At 40.5% G+C, this 20,529-nt stretch overlaps 1 protein-coding gene and 1 long non-coding RNA gene across 14 annotated transcripts in view; one reads left to right on the top strand and one right to left on the bottom strand.

Moving 5' to 3' along the window:
- The window catches only part of LOC309348554, a 507,755-nt gene that overhangs the window by 133,371 nt on the left and 353,855 nt on the right, over window positions 1-20,529 (top strand). The gene's annotated exons all lie outside the window — the stretch shown is intronic.
- PTPRM (protein tyrosine phosphatase receptor type M) overlaps window positions 1-20,529 on the bottom strand; it is a 413,445-nt gene that overhangs the window by 60,090 nt on the left and 332,826 nt on the right. For all 12 annotated transcript variants that reach the window (XM_081873808.1, XM_081873803.1, XM_081873804.1 and 9 more), the window contains one exon: window positions 15,451-15,638. In XM_081873808.1, coding sequence (XP_081729934.1) covers window positions 15,451-15,638 — 188 coding nt within the window. The remainder of the gene's footprint in view (window positions 1-15,450; window positions 15,639-20,529) is intronic.

Genomic DNA, 20,529 nt, shown 5'->3' with positions numbered 1-20,529 from the left:
TGAACAACTTCCACTTCTATAAAGGCAGGCCATTTTGCTGTCTGTCCTACCTGGTTCGTATAATATTGGTAAGCTTAACAATATAAGTGTATGATCATGCCTTTGAGTATGTAAAATACGTTATTCTTATTTGTGTATGAATAAGAAAGAATAACGTATTTTACATACTCAAGGATAAAGTTTGGGAAAAAATTACTTCTTCTTCTCTCTCCCCTGCAAGTTAAAACACATGCAATCAGATGTGCTGAGATTAATCTTGTATCCTGATATAGTAATTAAATAATTTGGTTATTATGCCAAAAAATGTTTCCCAAGTTGTGTAAATTCTCTGCCTGGAGCGGAGGTAGGGAAACTGAGGGATAAGCACCCTCCCTGAGTGTTTTTATTGGCTGAAATGTGTCCTTAAACTCTGATAATGCTGTATAGTGATCAGTGGGTGAGGGTGTGTAGAAACTAGCCTATTATGCAAACATCAATTTATGCACCGGGCGCAACATGGGGGGGCGCTCGCACTAGCAGCTCTCTGCCCCTACTAAAATCCACGGGTTAGGGAGCCCGCACTCGCTCGGCTTGGCGAGGAGGTCGCGGAAGGGGGAGAGCGAAGCCTTCTGCCGCGGGCGAAAAAAGGAGAGGAAGCCGGGTGGGCGGGCTGGCTGGCGGGGGTCTGGCTGTGCCTGCTGCTGCCATTGCCGCTGCTGCCGGGCTTTGACAGCTTGGCGAAGCGGAGGGAGAGGAGCTTTATGGTAATTGCGGCTCTCTCTCCACTGGCCTTCTGGGTAGTGAGCCAAGCCGAGCCGAGCCGGGAGTCTGGCGAGGGGGCGGGAAGAGACTTTCCCCCCTTTTTTCCACCTCGCCTGGTCAAAAAGGAGAGCGGAGTCTCCTCAGGGCGGCCTCAGGCAGGGCAGGGCAGGGCAGGGCAGGGCAGGGCAAGGCAAGCAGAGCGAGGAGGAGAGAGAGGGGAAGGGGGGGGAAGCAGCCCGGAAACGCCGCGGTGTGGAGGGGGAATCAATTAAGGAGAGAAAGCGAAAAGCCTTGGAGAAAGGAAAAAAAGGAAAGAAAAGAGGCAGCTCCGGGAGAGCGCGGGGGAAAGAGAAGCCTCGCTGCTGCTGCTGCTGCTTGGGAGAGTGGAGTGGAGGTGGCTGTGCTGCCGCTGCCTCTACTAGCGGCGGCTCCCTGAGTGCTGAGCCCGCCGGGGGGAGGGGAGGGGAAAGAGGAGAGGGCGGGGAAGGGAAGGAGGAGGCGAAGGGGGGCAGCGTGCAGCAGACAGAGCCCCTGCTCTCCCAGCGGCAAGGTGAGGAAGAGCGGCTTTCCCGGTGGATTAAATCCCCAGAGCCAGTCCAGCCACACACACGCACACGCCACCGCCAGGACGCGGGGCTCTCGCCAGGGAAGAAAGAGCATGTAGGCGCCGTCGCCAAGGAGCCGTTGAGCCCACTGGGTTAGGGGCGCAAATTACCTGCCTTGCCCCGGGTGCTGACAACCCACGCTACACCGCTGTTTATATCCATGCCTCTGCCCACTGTCAGACAGTGGGGAACAGTACGGAATGCTCAGGTGAGTCAACGGCTTCAGATAGCGGCAGTAAGGCATCCCTGGACAGGTAATGGTTGCCAGAGTGGCGCCAGGGTGCCCAAGCACATAAAGCAAAAAAGGGGTAGCAAGGACTCTCAGGAATCAAATTACAGTACTGTACATGGATTCTGAGGATCCTTCTGGCATTCACCTATTGAAGTAAGTCAGGGAACATATTTTGAATGCGGACTATGTTTACCATATTGCCCACAGAGACAGAAAAGGGTAAATGGGATAACAGAAAATCAGATGGCTCAAGGAAAGGTGAAAAAGGTTCAGGTGCAACACACATTTGCAAATTGGTTGTCTGCCTTCTCCATTTATGTGGGGGTATGCTTATGCAGGCAATGAAAGAGGATCTGAGGGTCTGATTAGCCTTTTTGCAGGCATACAATGGGGTCTCTCTCTGGCAGGCCCTGCTGGTCACATGCCAGGACTACCAGGTTCATTCAGATGCCTCAGGCAGCCTGGGCTTTGGGGTTTACTTCAGGGGTTATTGGTGCTCTAATCCATGGAGGGAGGGGATCACTGAATTATTTCCCATCCTGTAGACAATACTGAGCTAAGTGGACCAATCACCTGACAAGGTATTGTCCATATAGTGAAGGGGATTGGAAGGATTTCTGTGAACAACTGTCAAATGACAGTTCTGTAACTAGTATATTTATGAATTCAAGGTAAGAGTAAATAATTCGTTTTAATTCTTTGTCTGAATGCAGTGGTGCCTCACAAGACGAAAAGAATCTGTTCCGGGAGTCTCTTCGTCTAGCGGTTTTTTCGTCTTGCAAAGCAAGCCCATTGACGGATTAGCGGATTAGCGCTATTAGCGGCTTAGCAGATAAGCAGATAAGCGGCTTAGAAAAAGGGGGGGGGGGAAGAAAAAAAAAAAAACCGCAGGAACTCGCAAGACATTTTCGTCTTGCAAAGCAAGCCCATAGGAAATTTGTTTTGCGAAGCGCCTCCAAAACGGAAAACCCTTTCGTCTAGCGGGTTTTTCGTCTTGAGAGGCATTCGTCTTGCGGGGCACCACTGTATACCTTTGGATATATTGAGGAATGAATCATATTTAGCTGACACACAAACACAGCTGCTGACTCTAGAGAGCCAGAGCCAGTTTGAAGCATTAAGAAGGAAAACATATTGGCTTAATCCAACATTCTATCCATCCAAGTGTCACTTCCATAATACTGATTTGGCATTAGATTGTTGTCATCATTACTTTATGATTAGGTCAACAGCAGAGTGGAGAACACAAATGACAGCTTTAACAAAAAAAAAAGTCTAACTAGAAAACAAAATCAGTACTCATATAAACAATATGGTTAATTTCAAATGATTTTAAAGCACATTTATATATGTTTTCTTTTCTATCAAAGGCCTATTCTGATATTTTCCGTATTTTGTTTTCCACCAATGAATGATCCAGAATTGTGAAATCATTTTGGTTAGTCCTACTGGTACCTTCCCTGCCTATTACAACCTTTGTATGAATGTGGCTACTCAGGGACTACTACTCTCCCCCCCCCCCCCAGTTCTGCTAATGACATCAGTGAAATCTGCAAAGGTGGAGGGGGTTTACGTGTGTGAAAGAACCTTAGAATATTTATACTTATTACTTTTTTGAATGTGTTAATAACAAATTTGTTAATTTGGATTTCAACACATTTAACTTTGTTCCTAATTAACAAAGAAAAAAAGAAAAGAAAAAAGGATTAAATGCTCCCATAAGGAATATTGCTTTCAGTTGCATGTGGAAGGAATTGCTCCCATCACTTGACCAAAATAATAAACAGGTTGCCGGGGGGGGGGGTGAGACAGCACAAAACTACTTCAGGAATATTCACTACTTCAGCATAATAAGGCATACCAAGCTAAAACAGACTTTCTTCAAGTACAGTATGAATTATAAATTGCTGCCTGTTTAATCAATTATACTTTAATGCTTTCAAAGTTGTTTGAATATCCAAGGCTAACAAATGCTAATCTTATACTGGTCTAATAAAATTGGGGTTTCATCTCTCTCTCACACCCACACACAATTTTACACACTCTATAATGATAAAAATAACCACAAAGAGCAAATATCTAATGCAATAAAAAAACAACACTGCCTTAATTCAATTAAAAGGTAAAGGTAAAGGACCCCTGACAGTTAAGTCCAGCCACAGACAACTCTGGGGTTGCAGCGCTTATCTCACTTTACAGGCCGAGGGAGCTGGCGTTTGTCCGCAGACAGTTTTTCCGGGTCAGGTGGCCAGCATGATTAAGCCGCTTCTGGTGCAACAGAACACTGAAACCAGAGCAGCCCACGGAAACGCTATTTATCTTCCCGCGGGAGCAGTACCTATTTATCTACTTGCACTTTGACGTGCTTTTGAACTGCTAGGTTGGCAGGAGCTGGGACCGAGCAACTGGAGCTCACCCCGTGGCGGGGATTCGAACCGCTGACCTTCTGATCAGCAAGCCCAAGGCTCAGTGGTTTAGACCACAGCGCCACCTGCGTCCCTTTTAATTCCGTTAGCATACATTTTTTTTCCCCAGCAGGAGGCAAAGGTCCAAGCAGCTAAGAGGTTTACATACATTTAGCATTTCGACCTGCTTTTTTCACAATACAATTCCTCAACAACTGAGCTGCCAACATATGAGAGCTCAGTGGTGCATCTGCAGAAAGCTCACTTACAGGATGCCTGCAGAGGGAATAGCAAGACATGTGCAAGCATCATAGCCAAGACACCAAGTAACTCCCTCATGAGATCTGCAGGAATCATCCAAAAGTGTCTCCTGCCCTCATTCACTTAGAATGAGAATGCAGTTCTTCAGTATTTCTAATACGCTCCTTTTTAAATGTTGTGTATACTTAAAAAATATGAACATACTGTTTCTCTGGAGAATATTATGATTTCTCCACATTGTAGATTTATTTAACATACCCTTTTAAAGAACCAGGGACTTAAATTCAAGTCACAGAATATTTTCTTTTTTTAAAAAAAAGAACAAAACTTTAGCTGAAGTCTTTATTTTCTGCAAGCCCCCATAAAACGAACATTTTAAAATTGAGTTCCTAGAAATATTTCCTTTGTAAGACATTGAAATGAAATGCCTGACATCTGTTTCTCATTAAATTCATTAGAGATTGCTTGAAATAATGTACACAGCAATTATCTGCTAACAATGCTGCATAGTTATTAGCATACTAAGATGCTGCCCTATGACCCATGAAAGTGAGGGGTACTTGCATGTACTCATATTTAAGTTGCATTCATAAGACCATGTGGGCATGTAATAAATGCTGTTGAATCCTGTGGCTGTTGCTTCCCAGCAAGCTACTAGCCAGACACATGTAGCTGCTGCCAGGTTCATGATTCAACTTTTGTCAAGGCACTGCACAAAACTCATTTTTTGCAGCCATGCACCAAAGTAAGAATTTTGTGTCTGGTGGTAGAAACATCTGCTCATTTGCCATAGGCTATGAACCAATACACAGAGTTGCCATTTTTCTTTCTGACAGTGCTACTCTGCATGTTAACATCCTGCTTGTCTTGCCGCCTTGAGGGAATAGGTGCTCCTCCCACCCCAAAAGCTGGCAAACCTAACTACATATGTAAATACTGATGTGAAAAGACCCTTTAAGTCTTTTTCTTCCAATAAGCCAATAAATGTAAGCTTAGGTCAGTGAGAGCCGCTGAGTAACGTACTGCTGTGTTAGGCAGGAGAGAAAAACTGAGGAAGTCGGACCTACTTCCCAAATATCTTTGGTCCTGCCTGTGTCAGCTGACAAAATATGTCCCACTTCATTGTCTATGTGGTTCCATGAAGTGATCAGGGCGCTTTCTCCAACCCCAATTTCCTGTGTTCCTCAATGTGTTTTCACACATATCCAGTATGTTAATAGATTTGTGAATCATACCGTGCTATAATCTTGACTTTCTAAACAGCAACAGCTTTAATCAAACTAAGATGTCTTTCTAGTTGGGATTTAAATTCATCCATAAATAAGCCAGTCTTTTTTAATGGGAAAACAGAGTCTACAAAAAAAAGTGTGTGTGTGAAGTCAGATGAATACTAAATTTTAAAATTGCTTAAGAAGAAGACATGCTTACAAAACCTGTTCTTTGTCACTGATAAATGTTTCACCAAGACTTCTGATCTCCTAAGACAAATGCATCATAAATTTATATGGGCATGCTTTAAAAATACAACAGATAAACTAAAGTTAAATTAGACGGATTTCATGGCTAAAATAGCTTAATGTGATTCAAAATGTATTATTTAGCCAAGAATAATATTTTAGTTATAAAAAAGCAATAGACTGAAATATCTAATTATCTAAAGATAAACAAATACAATTCATGCAATATGTAAAGGGTGCATTTATAATTAATAGTGAACATTGTAATTGCAAGTAAAATCATTTGCATAATTTACAAGTAAATAAATGGATGTTTAATGGTCTTAAAATAAAATATAAAAGAAGTTATATTGCTTTTGCATCCAATAAAATTAATGCACACTATCCATATGAATGAAATATGTTGATTTCTGTGTGCATTAATAGAATCCGCTTATTTTTAAAATAGAGCTAAAAAGACAGCCATTTAAAAGAAATGTAACATATGAAGAAACTATTATTATATATGATCAAAAATTCAGTGCCATATTTCAATAACACATATATCAGGCCAGCAGCCATTGCTTTGCAAGTTGCCTATTACTTCATCATATCAATTCTTTACTGTATTGAATTTATCTCTCATATATAATTGAAAGCACACTGTTTTCAAACAAAGCTCTTTGTTTCCATACAAGAAGACAAATTGTCCAAAGACCCATACAGCATACAGACGTACAGCAGAATCTTGATGAACATAATAAAAAAAATAGTATCCACCTATATTACTATGAATAAAAAAGGTAAAAGACCCCTGGATGGTTAAGTCCAGTCAAAGGTGACTATGGGGTTGCTTTCAGGCCAAGGGAGCTGACATTTGTCCACAGACAGCTTTCTGGGTCATGTGGTCAGCATGACTAAACCGATTCTGGCGCAACAGGACATCTTGATGGAAACCAGAGCACTGTGGTCTAAACCAATGATCCTCTTGGGCTTGCCAATCAGAAGGTCAGAGGTTCGAATCCCTGTGACAGAGTGATCTCTCGGTCACCTTTGACTGGACTTAACCGTCCAGGGTGTCCTTTACCGTTTTCTTTTTTTACTATGAATAACATGCTAGATAGAGATCTAACCTGCTGACTACATGACTGCTATCCTAGTAAAATTGCTCTTCCTGGTCTGTGTTGACAAGTTCAACCAAAATACACCCAAAGATAACTATGACTTGTAAACAATGCAGTGCTAAGTTATGTATCCCCTCAGCACAATGATGTACATTTCTGAAAAGGAACTTTCCTCCCCACCACAAAAATGTGTTCCTATACCTCCTGCTGAGCAGATTTGGGGAGGAAACAGAGTACAGAGGGTGGGAGTCCTGCTATGCAATCATAAATCCTTCTGCTGCTGGGAACTGGACTGGAAAGAAGCCTTGCAGTCTAATACTTTCATGTAGCTTTATGGGATTTACTCTTGAGTATGAGTCCTGCCAGGCTTGGGCATGGAGTGACAGATGAAGAGGAGGAGGGGGGAGAAGAAGAGGAAATGGCTCTGAGACTGAGGAACAGAGGTCAGAAGAGGCAGGTACTTCTATCTTCCAGTAGATGGCTGTTCTGGATGGGGAAGCAGGGCTCCTCACTCCCTTCCCAACTCAGGGGGACAGAAGAGCACCAATGGAATCTGGGGAGGGCCTTAATCAATTGTTCAGGGTGCAGGAACCAGTGTTTGAAGTTATTTTTTGGGCAGGGGAGGGGAGCTTGTTCACCCAGGATCCAGCGACGTTTTCATCAATTGGAACAGACACATCCTCCCCAACACAATGCAGGTCTGCATGATCACAATTCTCACAACACTCTCACAAGGCACAGGGAGTTTGTGAGTAAGCCAACCTTTACATTTTAAAGCTTGGGAGGTTGGTGTGCTGACCCACTGGAATGACTTCATTGCTTCTGTCATCCTTGTCCTGATCTTGGACTCCCTAAACTTGGGCTGCTGCTTCTATCTAGCCCAGCTAAGATTGCCTTTCTTTCACCTAGCCTGAAAGTTGCGGCTGCTGTGACATTACTGGTACACACCTTTACTCTGCCTCAGTAAAGATATCTTCTGTACTCTTAAGTTGCTCTAAACAGGAGGTAGGACAATATGGATAGGATTTTTTTCTTGAAAATTACTTGAGTCATGTCCCCTGCCTCAAGGTACCATAGTTGCCTTCAAGCAAACCCTTCTCCCCAAATGAGTTCTCACATTAGGATGACCTGGAGGCCTGGGCAGCGGTGGAACAAGCCAATCGGGCGCCTGGGGGTGGCATGTGTGCCCTGCACCCAGGGGGCAGGGCAGGGTGAGCCAGGGCAGGACGCTCCGTGGGGCCTCCAAGGAGTCTGCCTGCCTCCTCCCACTCAGCCGCCCTACAGCTGAGGGGGAGGCGGCGGACGGACCATTTGGGGCAGCACAGAGCCTGCAGGCGCCCAAGCCACCGCGTCACTCTCAGGAGAAACGCGTGGCTCAGCCCCACGGTGAGTGTCACCCAGCATTTTGTCACCCCTCTCAGTGGTGACACCCAGGATGGCCTGCCTCCACTGCAACTGCACCACCCTTCCTCTGCTCCTGGGCCCAGGTATTACAAGAAAGTCCTAGATCAGGCTCAATTTGGTTAATACAGTAAACCTGTTGATGATTTCAGTAGTTGCAAACACAATGCAACTTTTTTGAGTTATCATACTGGGGTAATGGGGCATGCATGTGATTTGGGAACAGGAGCAGGATACCTATTTGGTGAATAATAAACTCCCACAGCTGCATAACCAAGTGGTATCTACAGATTCTGCTTGACTATGTTAAATACCAGTGCTAGTGTTTTGCTTTTCATTTTCTTTTGTTGACAGGTGAAACCATTAAACAGAGAATTAATTTTTTTGGGATGTCCGTGGAGGAACTAATTAGCAATGTAACACACAAACATGGGAAAACAACATAATTCAAACTGCAAAAATCCATGACTATTAAGGTTGATTCACTTTGCTAACTATTAAACCAAAATGTTAATGTTTGTTTGAATCATAATAACTAGTGTTTTTGTTTAAAATGGTGATAGAGACTTACATGCAGCCAAACAAAATATAACTGTATTCGTTAATTTTTTTGTTATTATTTATATGGTGTGTGTGTTGCATTTGGTTTACCATAAATGTTATGTTGGACAATACAGTGATGTATAGTATGATCCTTCCCATTTCCCCCTTCCCTAATGGTATTATGTGTACAGGGTTTCCCAAACATGGGTCTCCAGCTGTTGGGAGTACGTTACACTGAATTCATGGTAAGGATTGCACTGTTAGTTACTATTATGGAGAGGCAGAAAGGGAGGAGCTAAAGGAGGATTCCTAAATTAGGCATAGCCCTAAAGACTTGTCTTGGCCAAGACTAAGACAACCAGGAAGGGGAAGAGTTCACATGCTAAGTCAAAACAAAACAAATTCCTTCCAGTAGCACCTTAAAGACCAACTAAGTCAGTTCTTGGTATGAGCTTTCGTGTGCATGCACACTTCTTCAGATGGGGTCATCTGAAGAAGTGTGCATGCACACGAAAGCTCATACCAAGAACTGACTTAGTTGGTCTTTAAGGTGCTACTGGAAGGAATTTGTTTTGTTTTGACTATGGCAGACCAACACGGCTACCTATCTGTAACTGGAACACATGCTAAGTGTTATTGTTCACAATATTGTGAGCAAAAGTTGGGTGAGATTAAAGGTAAAGGGACCCCTGACTATTAGGTCCAGTCATGACCGACTCTGGGCTTGCAGCACTCATATCGCTTTATTGGCCGAGGGAGCAGGCATACAGCTTCCGGGTCATGTGGCCAGCATGACTAAGCCGCTTCTGGTGAACCAGAACAGCGCACGTAAACGCCGTTTACCTTCACACCGGAGCGGTACCTATTTATCTACTTGCACTTTGATGTGCTTTCGAACTGCTAGGTTGGCAGGAGCTTGGACAGAGCAACAGGAGCTAGGTGAGATTTGGCACACACAAAATGTATAAGAGAGAGGGCTACTTGTCTGGAGAGCATGATGAAGCAAAATATAGAATATTTTTTCTAATTTGTATTAGCGCTGTTACATATGAGGTTAAGTTTCTGAGGGGGATTTGTAATATTGCCTATTAACAAATAGCAGAACAACAAGTACGTGGTTCAGAGACTTAGTGGTAAGGTAAGGGTATGAAAATAAGACTCAGACTCAAGGCAGGATATGTGGATGAGGGGCAAGGAAGGATTATTTCATCTCTTGCTAAAGGGAGCTGTGCTGAACAATGCCTATTCATTTATTATGTGACTATCATTTTAGTCTTTAAACTCTGCAGTGGATTTTTATTTATTTTTTTAAATTTCTGTTTCTGTCTTGGTGAGGCTCTACTGACCAGTTGTTTGTGAGTTTGCTCCTGAACTGAGTTTCCATTCTGGAAGAACCATCTTCAAGTTCAGTGGAACAAACATAAATACATGTGTCCTGCTCCAGCACGAGCCACAGTGAAGTATCTTTATTTCCATTGTTTTCCTGATGAGGCAGGTCACTGTGTGGTCTTGGTAAGCCTTTTCAACAATAGGAATAAAGTCCTTTGGGGAGATGTTCCATTAATGTCCAGGTATTAGAAGCAACTCCTGAAGCAATTTATTGTTTTGCAATTGGTTATTTTTGTGCATTAATCACTGCATCTCGTATTATAAGGTTGCGTGATTGGCATGATCAGAGCCTGAGGGAAGCCTTCTAACTTTTGACAAAGTTACCTACTAAGGTGTGCTGCTGTCTGCTTTCTTTCACTATCTACATTTATAATTTCAATTGCCATATCTTTTTTTTTAAAAAAAGAGTAACATGACTTCCTTCCACTGCTAATGTTCTTTAAAAAGTTACCTCCCATTTCAGCTATAGTGGGGAAAGAAATTGTAGAGGACAAGGAAGACATTGGCAAGAAAAAAAAGAGGGGACAGAAGTACAAACGAAGATACAGCCCCAGAGGCTGTTAAACAAAATATTAATGGCAACTCAAGTAATGCTCAACATGAGAGCCAACAACATCATTGACTGTGGTGGCATCCAAGGAAAGGCACACAGGTTCAGTCTTGTCTGTTCCCCACTGCCTACTTCATGCCACTGTGTAGCACATTGGGGAAGTGAACCAGGTTTCAGTGCTGTCAATTTTCTTCCATGCATAAAAGGGGATCTCCAACTGGTGTGGCCATCAAACCTGATTTGGGGGTCAAATCCCCAATCCACAGTCTCAAAGTTTCCCAGACCCTACCACAAACTGATTCAAAAACAGAAACAAGGGGTGGAACTGAAAAATAAATCACATGTAGTTCCATTTCTGATGTGGTTTCCCTTGTTATTACTAAAATAACATACACATGGTTTAGGCAACTGACAGACAAAGGTGCAAGGATGAGACGCAAGGAAGCTTTCTCTTACAATAGTAAACAGAAAATTCAAAGTTCCAGTGAGGATCCCTAGGTTTGCAGATACACCTTACTCATTTCTTCTTTAATCTCACTACTAACACTCTCTTCACTGAACCCACCATTTTCTGTCCACATGTTTACCTGAATTATTTATCTTCTCAAATATTTATTTGTGCAGGAAGGACATGAAATAGGTACTGCTGCAATGTGATTTCTTACATACTTAACTGTAAGGGTAATGAACAAAATCTAATTGTAAATGTAATGAACAATGCAAAAAACCAGCAACAACCCCAGCATATAATTCACTGTGCAAGGAGAAAAAAGAGGCTGCTGAATTCCAACTTTTTCATGTGACATGAAACAAAGGACAAAACTATTTGGTCAACAAGCAGGGTGGAATATTGGTGATTTGCACATTCTGCTTGGGAAAGCATAATTGATGTCACCAAAATTACAGAGTGAAGCAGCAAACCATATTACAGTATACACAAGACATGCTTCCTAACTTCACCCACTACATAAAATGATAATAGAAGTTCCCAAACACTTCAGGGACATATTGACAAACTTCATCCTAATCAACCTAGCTTGAAGATGTAAAGGTAATAACCAAAGTTAAAATGCATGTCTGGACTCAGCAGAATACAGCCCCATGCCCACCCAAACTTCAGTCACAAAGTAGACCAACATGATGCCATTTGTTCAATACCAAAGCGCTGGAGGCATTTTCTGATGTCTCCAAATCATAATTTTATGGCAGTTAACATTCCCCTCCCACAACACTAGTGAATGGGGATAGTCATTAAGAATGCTAGAGTTTAAGGCAATGAAAGAGAATGGGAGATATGGGAATATTGTTTATTTAGGAACAGCCGTCTTGTTCATTGTAGAAGAGAACCAGTGAACAGATGGCTGTAGATCTGAGTGCTATGATGGATCTCAAAAGATACTGAACTGAATTTGTTGCAGAATTCTTTAATGTGCAAAACTGCACAAATGTACTCTTATTAATACAGGATATAACTGTTCAGTAATTATCCGTTTACATGCAAATTGGAAACCACAAAAGTGGAATTTCTGCAAGAAATTCATCCTACTGAAAGGATTATTCCCTGCTTTAGAGTAAATAGCTAATGATTGTGTGTGTGTGTGTGTGTGTGTGTGTGTGTGTATGCATGCTTTGACTCATTAACTGATTCTTGAAAACTGTCCTTGTTAGTTTTCTTAAACATGCCTTTTATTAAACTTCAACCACAAATATTAATACATTAAATATATGAAAGCATGATATGCAATAAATATAATAATAGGAGAAAGGAAAAATGAACTAGATTGTTTTATATAATAATTGACTACACCGAAAAATGACCTTCTTTTCCCCCCAAAACAAACAAAAAAAGGACAAGAATGGTAAGGAGCGTTGAATTGGTGATCCAAATGAGAAATCATGTATAGGACCAGAAAAGGCATTTATATTCTGGGAGAAACTCCACAAATGAGATATAGGGAAACTAGGATGCCATGGGTTTCTGTTTAGGGACTGAATTTGTTGCAAGGGACATATTTTGAGTGAGCTTGTACATGATCATGGTCTCCCAAATTTTATTCAGCCATTATTAAGGTGTTATTTAGTCACTGGTAGGCTGATAGGAATTTCCAGTTCCTGTCTGCAAAAAGTTTGTTGCAAACCAGACTGTTGTAAGATATCTTTATGAATGTAGCAAGAGTCACCTTGCACATAGTAGTATAACTTGAGGGTTAACATATGTTTACGATAAAATTTATTCTCATGCATAATAAATATTTATTGTCCTATGAGCACAAAACTTAATGTTATTATTACTTTATTTATTTACTTAATTTGTAAACTACTTTTCAACTAAAAAAAGGTTTACAAGCCGCATGTCAAACCCACAGAGTAAATATTGCTATAAACAATTAGATGGGCATGTGGGTAAGAAAGAAGGTTGTTATCATTGCCACATAAAAAGATTGATATAAGTAAATAGGAACCTAACAAGACAAAATAGGATTTATCTCATTTTGTTAATTTTTTGTAACCTGCTTGGAATATTTCTTTTATATAAAAAAGCAACCTTGAATGGCACTGATTGGTGCAGATTCCCTTTTGATACCAATTTGCATATGGGTAGTGCCACATCCATATGGATTTGTCTAATGCAATTTTACAAAATCATTATCACATGAAATGAGAGAGAGTTCATTTTTAATGGGTGCTCAGGAGAGACAATGCACACTATAAAAAGTCTATTTATACTATTATCATTTATTTAAGAACTTGAGGATGCTTCCTCTTGGCCAGGATTTTTACTCACTTACTTGCCTTATTTTCCCCATTTCCAACTCAGTATCTAATAAAGTAGGTTTGTGTCTTATGAAAGTGTCTGGCTGTTTTTAAAAAGTACCTGGATGCCGTCAAATAGTTTTCTTTCTAAACCTTACCATAATCATTATCTCAATCATTATTGTAAACAGAGAAGCAAGAAAATAAGTAGTACATGCATTTCCAGGTGTATCAATACGGCTTGCTAACATTCATTCAATATTCCATACTTATTTTGGTTTTGGTCATTATTTATACTCTATACAACAGAAATAACCTGTAGCGATGACTACAATTGAGTGACGCAGCTGGTGCTGCAGAATATGAAATAAGAACACTTGAAGAGAGTGCAGGTTGGTGGTGCAATTTGGATGTGTCATGTCACAGCAGACTTGTGTAGAACAACAATGCCAGCTAGGCCCTGTAAATGGCCACTACTAAAACAAACAAACCACCCCAGCTTTTCTGCATGGATCACACTGTTTTCAGAAAATAAAGTTGCTTTTAAGTATTTTCTTATGAAGAAAAAATATTGTGCTGCCCAAATGAAGACAAACTATCATAAAGTTTTGTGCAATGGGAGGGCAAATGTAGTGTAATATTTCTCCTAGAAACCTCCCTGCTTATAAGCTTCAACTGGATGAAAGGATGTAAGATAGTTGATAAACTGGCAGTCTGACCAAAAACATAACCCCAGCAGCTAGGATAGACAGAGGAGGGGCTGGCACATGGCACATGCACTAACTATAACACAGAGGCAAAATTTTCCAGATATTCTGAATTAGTGTGCCCTAGAACAGTAGATCATGGAATCAGCCATGTATAATCCTAAGTGATTCCAAAGATCTGATGGAAGAAGTTTTATGACAAGAAACATGTACTGCAGCACTATCAAATTCAAAAGGGGAGATAACATTAAACTGAATTCTAAATGGTGGTCAGAATCTAGAACAAGGTGTAAATTTTGTTCAATTCATTGGAAACAGTGACCACAATGTTATCAAATTTAATGCATACGAACAATTTCCAAGGAAGGACAACATTACTTGACTTCAAAGGATGAACTTTTAAAAAACAAAAATTAGGGGCTTGGTAAAAAGGAAGTTGAAAGAACAGTCAACTTCCTAGAACATTTGGGAGTTATTCGAAATTGAAACAGATCTAACTCAGCTAGAATGTATACTCCAGATCAGGAAAGTTACCACCAAATCCAAGAGGATTGCAACATGGCTAAAGAAGGTAATGGAGAGAACAGGAATAAAGAGTTATCAAAATTGATGAATTAGCCTTAGGAATAAGCAGTGAAGTGATCGGCTTTGCTGATGACAACTAATTGTTCGAGGTGGTTAGAAGAAAGGATTGCAATGAGCTTCAAAACGAATGTCAAAGACTGCCAGACTAGGTGAATGGGCAATAAAATGTTAAATGTGGTTAATGTAAGTAATTGTAACACAATGGGGCAAAAACATGTACCCTAATTTCACATATACACTGATGCAGCAGTTTACCAAGAAAGAAATATTTGGTTCATGGTAGATATATTCAGAACAGACAAAAGGAAGTATTTATTCAGACTGCACATAATAAAACTATGGGTTTCACTACCATAAGATGTGATGGCAAGCCAGCAACTTACTCAAAGGCTTTAAAAGGGGATTATACAAATTCATGGAGGATAAGATTATCAGTGGCTACCATTTGCTGGGAAACAGAAGCAGGAGAGAGTTATCACCCTCCAATCAGGTTGGCCACTGTGGGAAACAAGATGCTACACTACACTGGCCTTTGATTTCATCTAGCACAACTCTTATATTTTTAAACAGTGTCTCCCCCCCCCCCCCATTTCTGCATCATTGCTGCTTTGCAAGGAAACTGTTCTTCTTGCAGTACACAGACACACACACAGGTGGTTGTGATAGGGGAAACACCACAGAGCACAGAGCACCATGTGTAGCTTGAAGTTTACTCACTTCATATTCCTCCTTGAATCCATAGCCTTCTGCACATTTCATCTGTGTAATGTGCTGCAGCAAATCGGCGACACGGATGGCTGGATGGAGTTGTCCTGTTTGGTACGGCACATCCACAGGGTCTCGCTTCTTGTAGGTGTGTGACTGGACCAAGCTGCTTGTGTCACTGCCCATTGTGTGAGTTTCATCTAGGAAAAGAACACTGAATAATATACCAGCTATTTCCAGTTTTCCACAAAAGTATATGATACATTGCCTTTATGAGATGGCGTCTGACACCAACAGAATTTTCTATCATCACTATTTGGTGGGCTAAACCATAATGAAAATAAACTCAATTGAGTAATTTACTCGGGGAGTTATCAAGATATATTGGAAAGAGGGGGCTCTATTGGTTTACAATGAAAAGCACTATATAGTCCATACTGTATGTTTGTTTATTTAGCTGTACTAATAAATTCTTTAGGTGTTTAGTTGTAAATGGTGCAGAAGTTTCAGGCTGAAACTTCATCAAGTCCCAGTAATATAAAAAAAGGACTTGAGTGTTTTCTGGATTAGTAAACTTTTTATTTTCTCTTTCACAGTGATTCAGGAGATGTTAGTGAAAGCAAAATTTTTAATGCATAAAATGATATGGGTTATTAAGCCAGGAGAAAAATGGAAATGTAGATTGGATACAACACTAGGAAAGAAAATACACAAGGATAAATGCAAGGAGTAGTTTGATTTGGGTTAATGCTTTGACTGAATTTAGCATGCTGCAGTTTCAAATAAGCAATATATCATGGGCCATCACATAAGGCATGAAATGTTATATGTCAACTGACATGCAAGCCAACACACAACATAACCCCAACTAGGTTGGTCAATACTGGTATGAAGCAAACAATCACCCACCCCCTCCACACCTCTTCAAGGGGGCAAATGGGCAACTTACCATTTATTGGCACTTATCAGGAGAAAAAGAGGAGGAGGAGAAGAAAAAGGAAACAGGCCATAAGCAACAGTACTGCAGTAATAATTACAGGTATTTTTATGTTTGTAATTAAGTGTCTCCAGCTTGGTTTCCTAACAAAGCAACTAAATATAAAGGGTAGTGTAGAATAGCCAATATAATTATCTCTCCCCCCACACACCACTTTACTAGGTTGGGGTGGCACTTTTAAGTTCCTATGTAACAAAAAGAAGAGAGTGGGGGGAAACCTAAAACTGAAAACCATGTCTCGTCATAGCTCCCCCCCCCAATCTAAGCAACAATTTTCAAAATATGTTTGTATCTGCCACAAAGCTGTTATTTAAACAAGCCTATCATCTTACTAAGCTAGAGAGTTTCTCACAAAAAAGCAGGCATATTTCAGCTGGCATGTCCCTATTCAAGTATTAAAATGGCAGCCCATTACATCATGTGGCTCCAATGGGGCTAATTGACACCACAGTTTTTATAGGGCAAATCTCAATATATTGCCTATAAATGTTGTGTTTGCTTAGGCTGCAATCCTGTATCTACTTAACTGGGAGTAAGGCCCACTGAACTCTATGGAACTTACTTCTAAGTAGACATGAACAGATTAGCTCTGTAAGTGTCCTTATAAATACACCTTCATGTGACATCCTACTGCTGGAATTTAACAGCATCTTTCTGTGGTTCACTATAAGATGACAGGGATTTCCCTGCTTGTGGTTAAACATGTACTCATCCCAATCTTCATTTTTAAATATTTGTACAGATTATAAGGCTGCAGTGCCAGAATTACATCACTATAATCTTAACATTATCTGCATGGTTTGAGATACGGCCTATGAAACAATGATATTGGATTCTACCCTAAGCATTAATTTACTCATATAGCAAGTTTCTGACCAGACTGTAAAAGCCTCTCACCAGTTATATTGATGACAAGAACAGAACCAAGCTGGCCCACAGGCTCTGATCTCTAGTTAACTCACTCAATTAATCTTGCCTAGCAGTTGAGGAGCAAGAGGGGATTAGCTTAGTGAGAATAGCTACTGATGTCAGCAGCATCTTTGGCTCTTCTAGTGTGAATGGACATATGCTAGTGTTCAAGGTTCTTGTCTTCATACACAAAACCCTGAACAACATGGGTCCAGGATACCTTAAGGACTGCCTGCACCTATAAATCCCAGCTTGATCAGTAAGATCTTCTGGAGGAGCCCTGCTAGTTGTCGCCTATCTTTAAGAAGTTGGGCATGTAGAGTTGCCGTCTCATGCTGCAGAACACTCTTCCAGCAGAGATCCGACAGGCATCCTCACTTTTTACCTTCAGGCATCTCTTCAAGGCTTTATGCCAAGAGGCCTATGTAGCCACTTAAATAACTTTGGGCTCAACAGTAATCTTAATGAAACGTTTATTCTGTTTTTATATTTTACTGTATGCATATTGTGGTAAAATGCTATCTTATGAGAGGGTGGTCTATAAATACTTTTATAAATAGATAAGCACCTTCAGCTTTTCCTTCTCCAGAATTCACAACTGTCACAGCTTGATGGCTTTTCATGGTGCGAATATAAGAATATAGCTAGTTCTTAGTGTCATTATTTAGACAGAACACTTTGCAATGATGGTAGACTATCAATCTTGATAAAAAGCTTTGTGGGGGATGTGATATGTACCTACAGCTCTGCGCATGGTAGATATTTCTTCCCCTTCCTTCTCTGAGGGCTTCCAGGTGCATTAAGCAGCTTTCCAATCCAATGCTCAGCTGCTGAAAACCACTCTCCTTTCCTACTGTTTTATAGTGTTTGACACTGCCCTTGGAAGTTTCACTACAGGTCTTCTAGTTTTTGCCTATGATAGGAAATGCTCACACTTACTGCCTTGTCACACTCTTCCCTTGTGTAAAAGAGCCCCTCAGTGTGCAAACTTTTGTACACTCACCAGACCCCATGTAGGAGTTACATTAAAAAAAAAAATATGTTAATTTTACTAGGGGAAACAGCATATACAAGGATTAGTTGGGATGGTATGATTATCATTGTTCTTGTTTTATATGTGGCAACAGATAGCTTCACTAATCATATTCTGTAGATATTGACTTGGAGCCTAACTTTCCTTCCATGAACAGAAAAGAGTTCATGTTCATAGAAAATCTCATTCAGACATACTACAGCACCTCATGAAAGCTGTAGTTCCCAAACTTCTCAATCAGCCCCAGCCCTTTATAACACAGTGGGCTTTGTACCTGAAGCAGATAAGACTCTAACACCTCATAATCCATATAAAGGAAGCAACACAAAAATTACTGAATTGAAATTACTTTGGCCCAGTTATTTGAATCTTATAGTGAGGCACATAAAAGTAGTCTAATCTTACTCTGAAAACTTAGCAAAAGTCTCAAAGCCTAACGGAAAATAATATATGTAACAATTTATGTACATGAATGTAACCATTTCCCCCTTACTCTGGGCCTGCCTTAATATTTTTATACCAATACAGAAAAGCATTGTTCCTCTTAGCTAACCATTAGCAAAACTGTAATGCAAAGCACCTTGGAATGCATGGCATGAAAGGTGATATATACAAGTGTTGTTACAGTATGTTGTTGTTGAAATGGCACCTGATTACTACAAGGTGGCTAAGACACAAAACGACAAAGTAAGTAAATAAATAAAAAGAAAGAGTTGGAAGTTGATTTATGATATTTTAAAATAAATTTATGCAGAAAAATCATGGGGTTTTTTTGTAACTTTAGGTTTTATTATTATTGTTAGATAAAGGTCAGGATCAAGCCCTTTGATGCAAAACCAGGTTAAGTGCAACTTTGCAGACATGCTACGTGTTCATATGTTTTTGTGTCAAATGGAACCAGAGTATATTGAAGTTATTTCTGCTAGCTGCCTGTCCATTATTTAGCATTAGTATTATTATTTTCATAAGTAAATAATTTTACAAGGGTATTTGAAATGAAGACTTTTTTATCCGGTCTGCTTTTACTAAGTGTACTAGACTTTCAGGCAATTGTTTTTCGTTAGAAACAGGATTTGCTGTGGTACACCTTAAAACTGGGTTGCCAAAATATGTAACAAAGCTGAAGACTTTCTGGTCTAAAAATGTTTTGTAACATTTCAACAAGTAATCGTGGTTTATGAATTGCTCCCCAAGCCCTTAAATACTGAGAGTTTCAGAATAAAGTAGTTATACATAGGAGATATTATAAATCCTAGTTATTGTTTTCCATTTCCAAAGCATAGCATTTTTAATGGGTAGTTATTCTAATGTTATTTTACATTTCATTTCCATTTGAGTTACATCTCGTGTTACATTAACTGTAAGGAAATGTGGCTTCTCTGATCTGGTCTATGTCAAATATATTTGCCAAAACCCACTGCTGTATAAAAAATAGATGGAACATGATGCAACCAAGTCCTTTAGAATTAACTGGACTTATCAGTGATTTACTTTGGTTAGACTATGCCCGCTGTAGGATCACAAAGAGCTTTTTAATATGAAAAGTTACTCCGCATGTCATAATTTAATGAACATGAAAAATCCAGCTCCCTGGTAGGTCATGAATAAACATTTTGATTTGTTCAGCTGTGGACCCAACTTGGCTGTCACTTACGGTTTCAGACAAAAATGTATGTAGTGTGGAAGGACTGCTACTATAGGCAGAAGTGTAAATGTAGCCAGGAAGTGGAGAAAAGATAAAACGGAATTTGTAATGCTAGTTCAGATTTTCAGACAGTAAATCAGGGAGAAAGGGCAGAATCCTAATCCTACATACACCACAATGAATAATTTAGGATGTGGCTAATATTCAGCTCATCGACCAGGTTCCTGGCTCAATTGAGCTCAGCTGGCTTAAGCATCTAACCAGAGTTATGCTCTGCAGGAGATACGCTGGTGTAAATCCCTCAGACTGATGGAACTTTCCCTGGCATAAGCCTTGAAAAATGGGTATTCTGAGGGAATGGGGCAAGTGGAAGGGATGGGATGAGACTCACGTTGGATCCTAACTCTGTTCAGCTCCATCGCCTAACCTGACAACCTGGTGGGACTTACACTGGCAAAGAGGGTGGTGTAAGTCAAACTATTTTAGAGGCTTATTTCCCCTCTGCCA

The sequence above is a fragment of the Podarcis erhardii genome, assembly GCF_964252035.2.
Source record: "Podarcis erhardii genome assembly, chromosome: 8".
Classification (NCBI taxonomy): Eukaryota; Metazoa; Chordata; class Lepidosauria; order Squamata; family Lacertidae; genus Podarcis; species Podarcis erhardii.
This window is presented reverse-complemented; position numbering and strand designations above follow the sequence as displayed.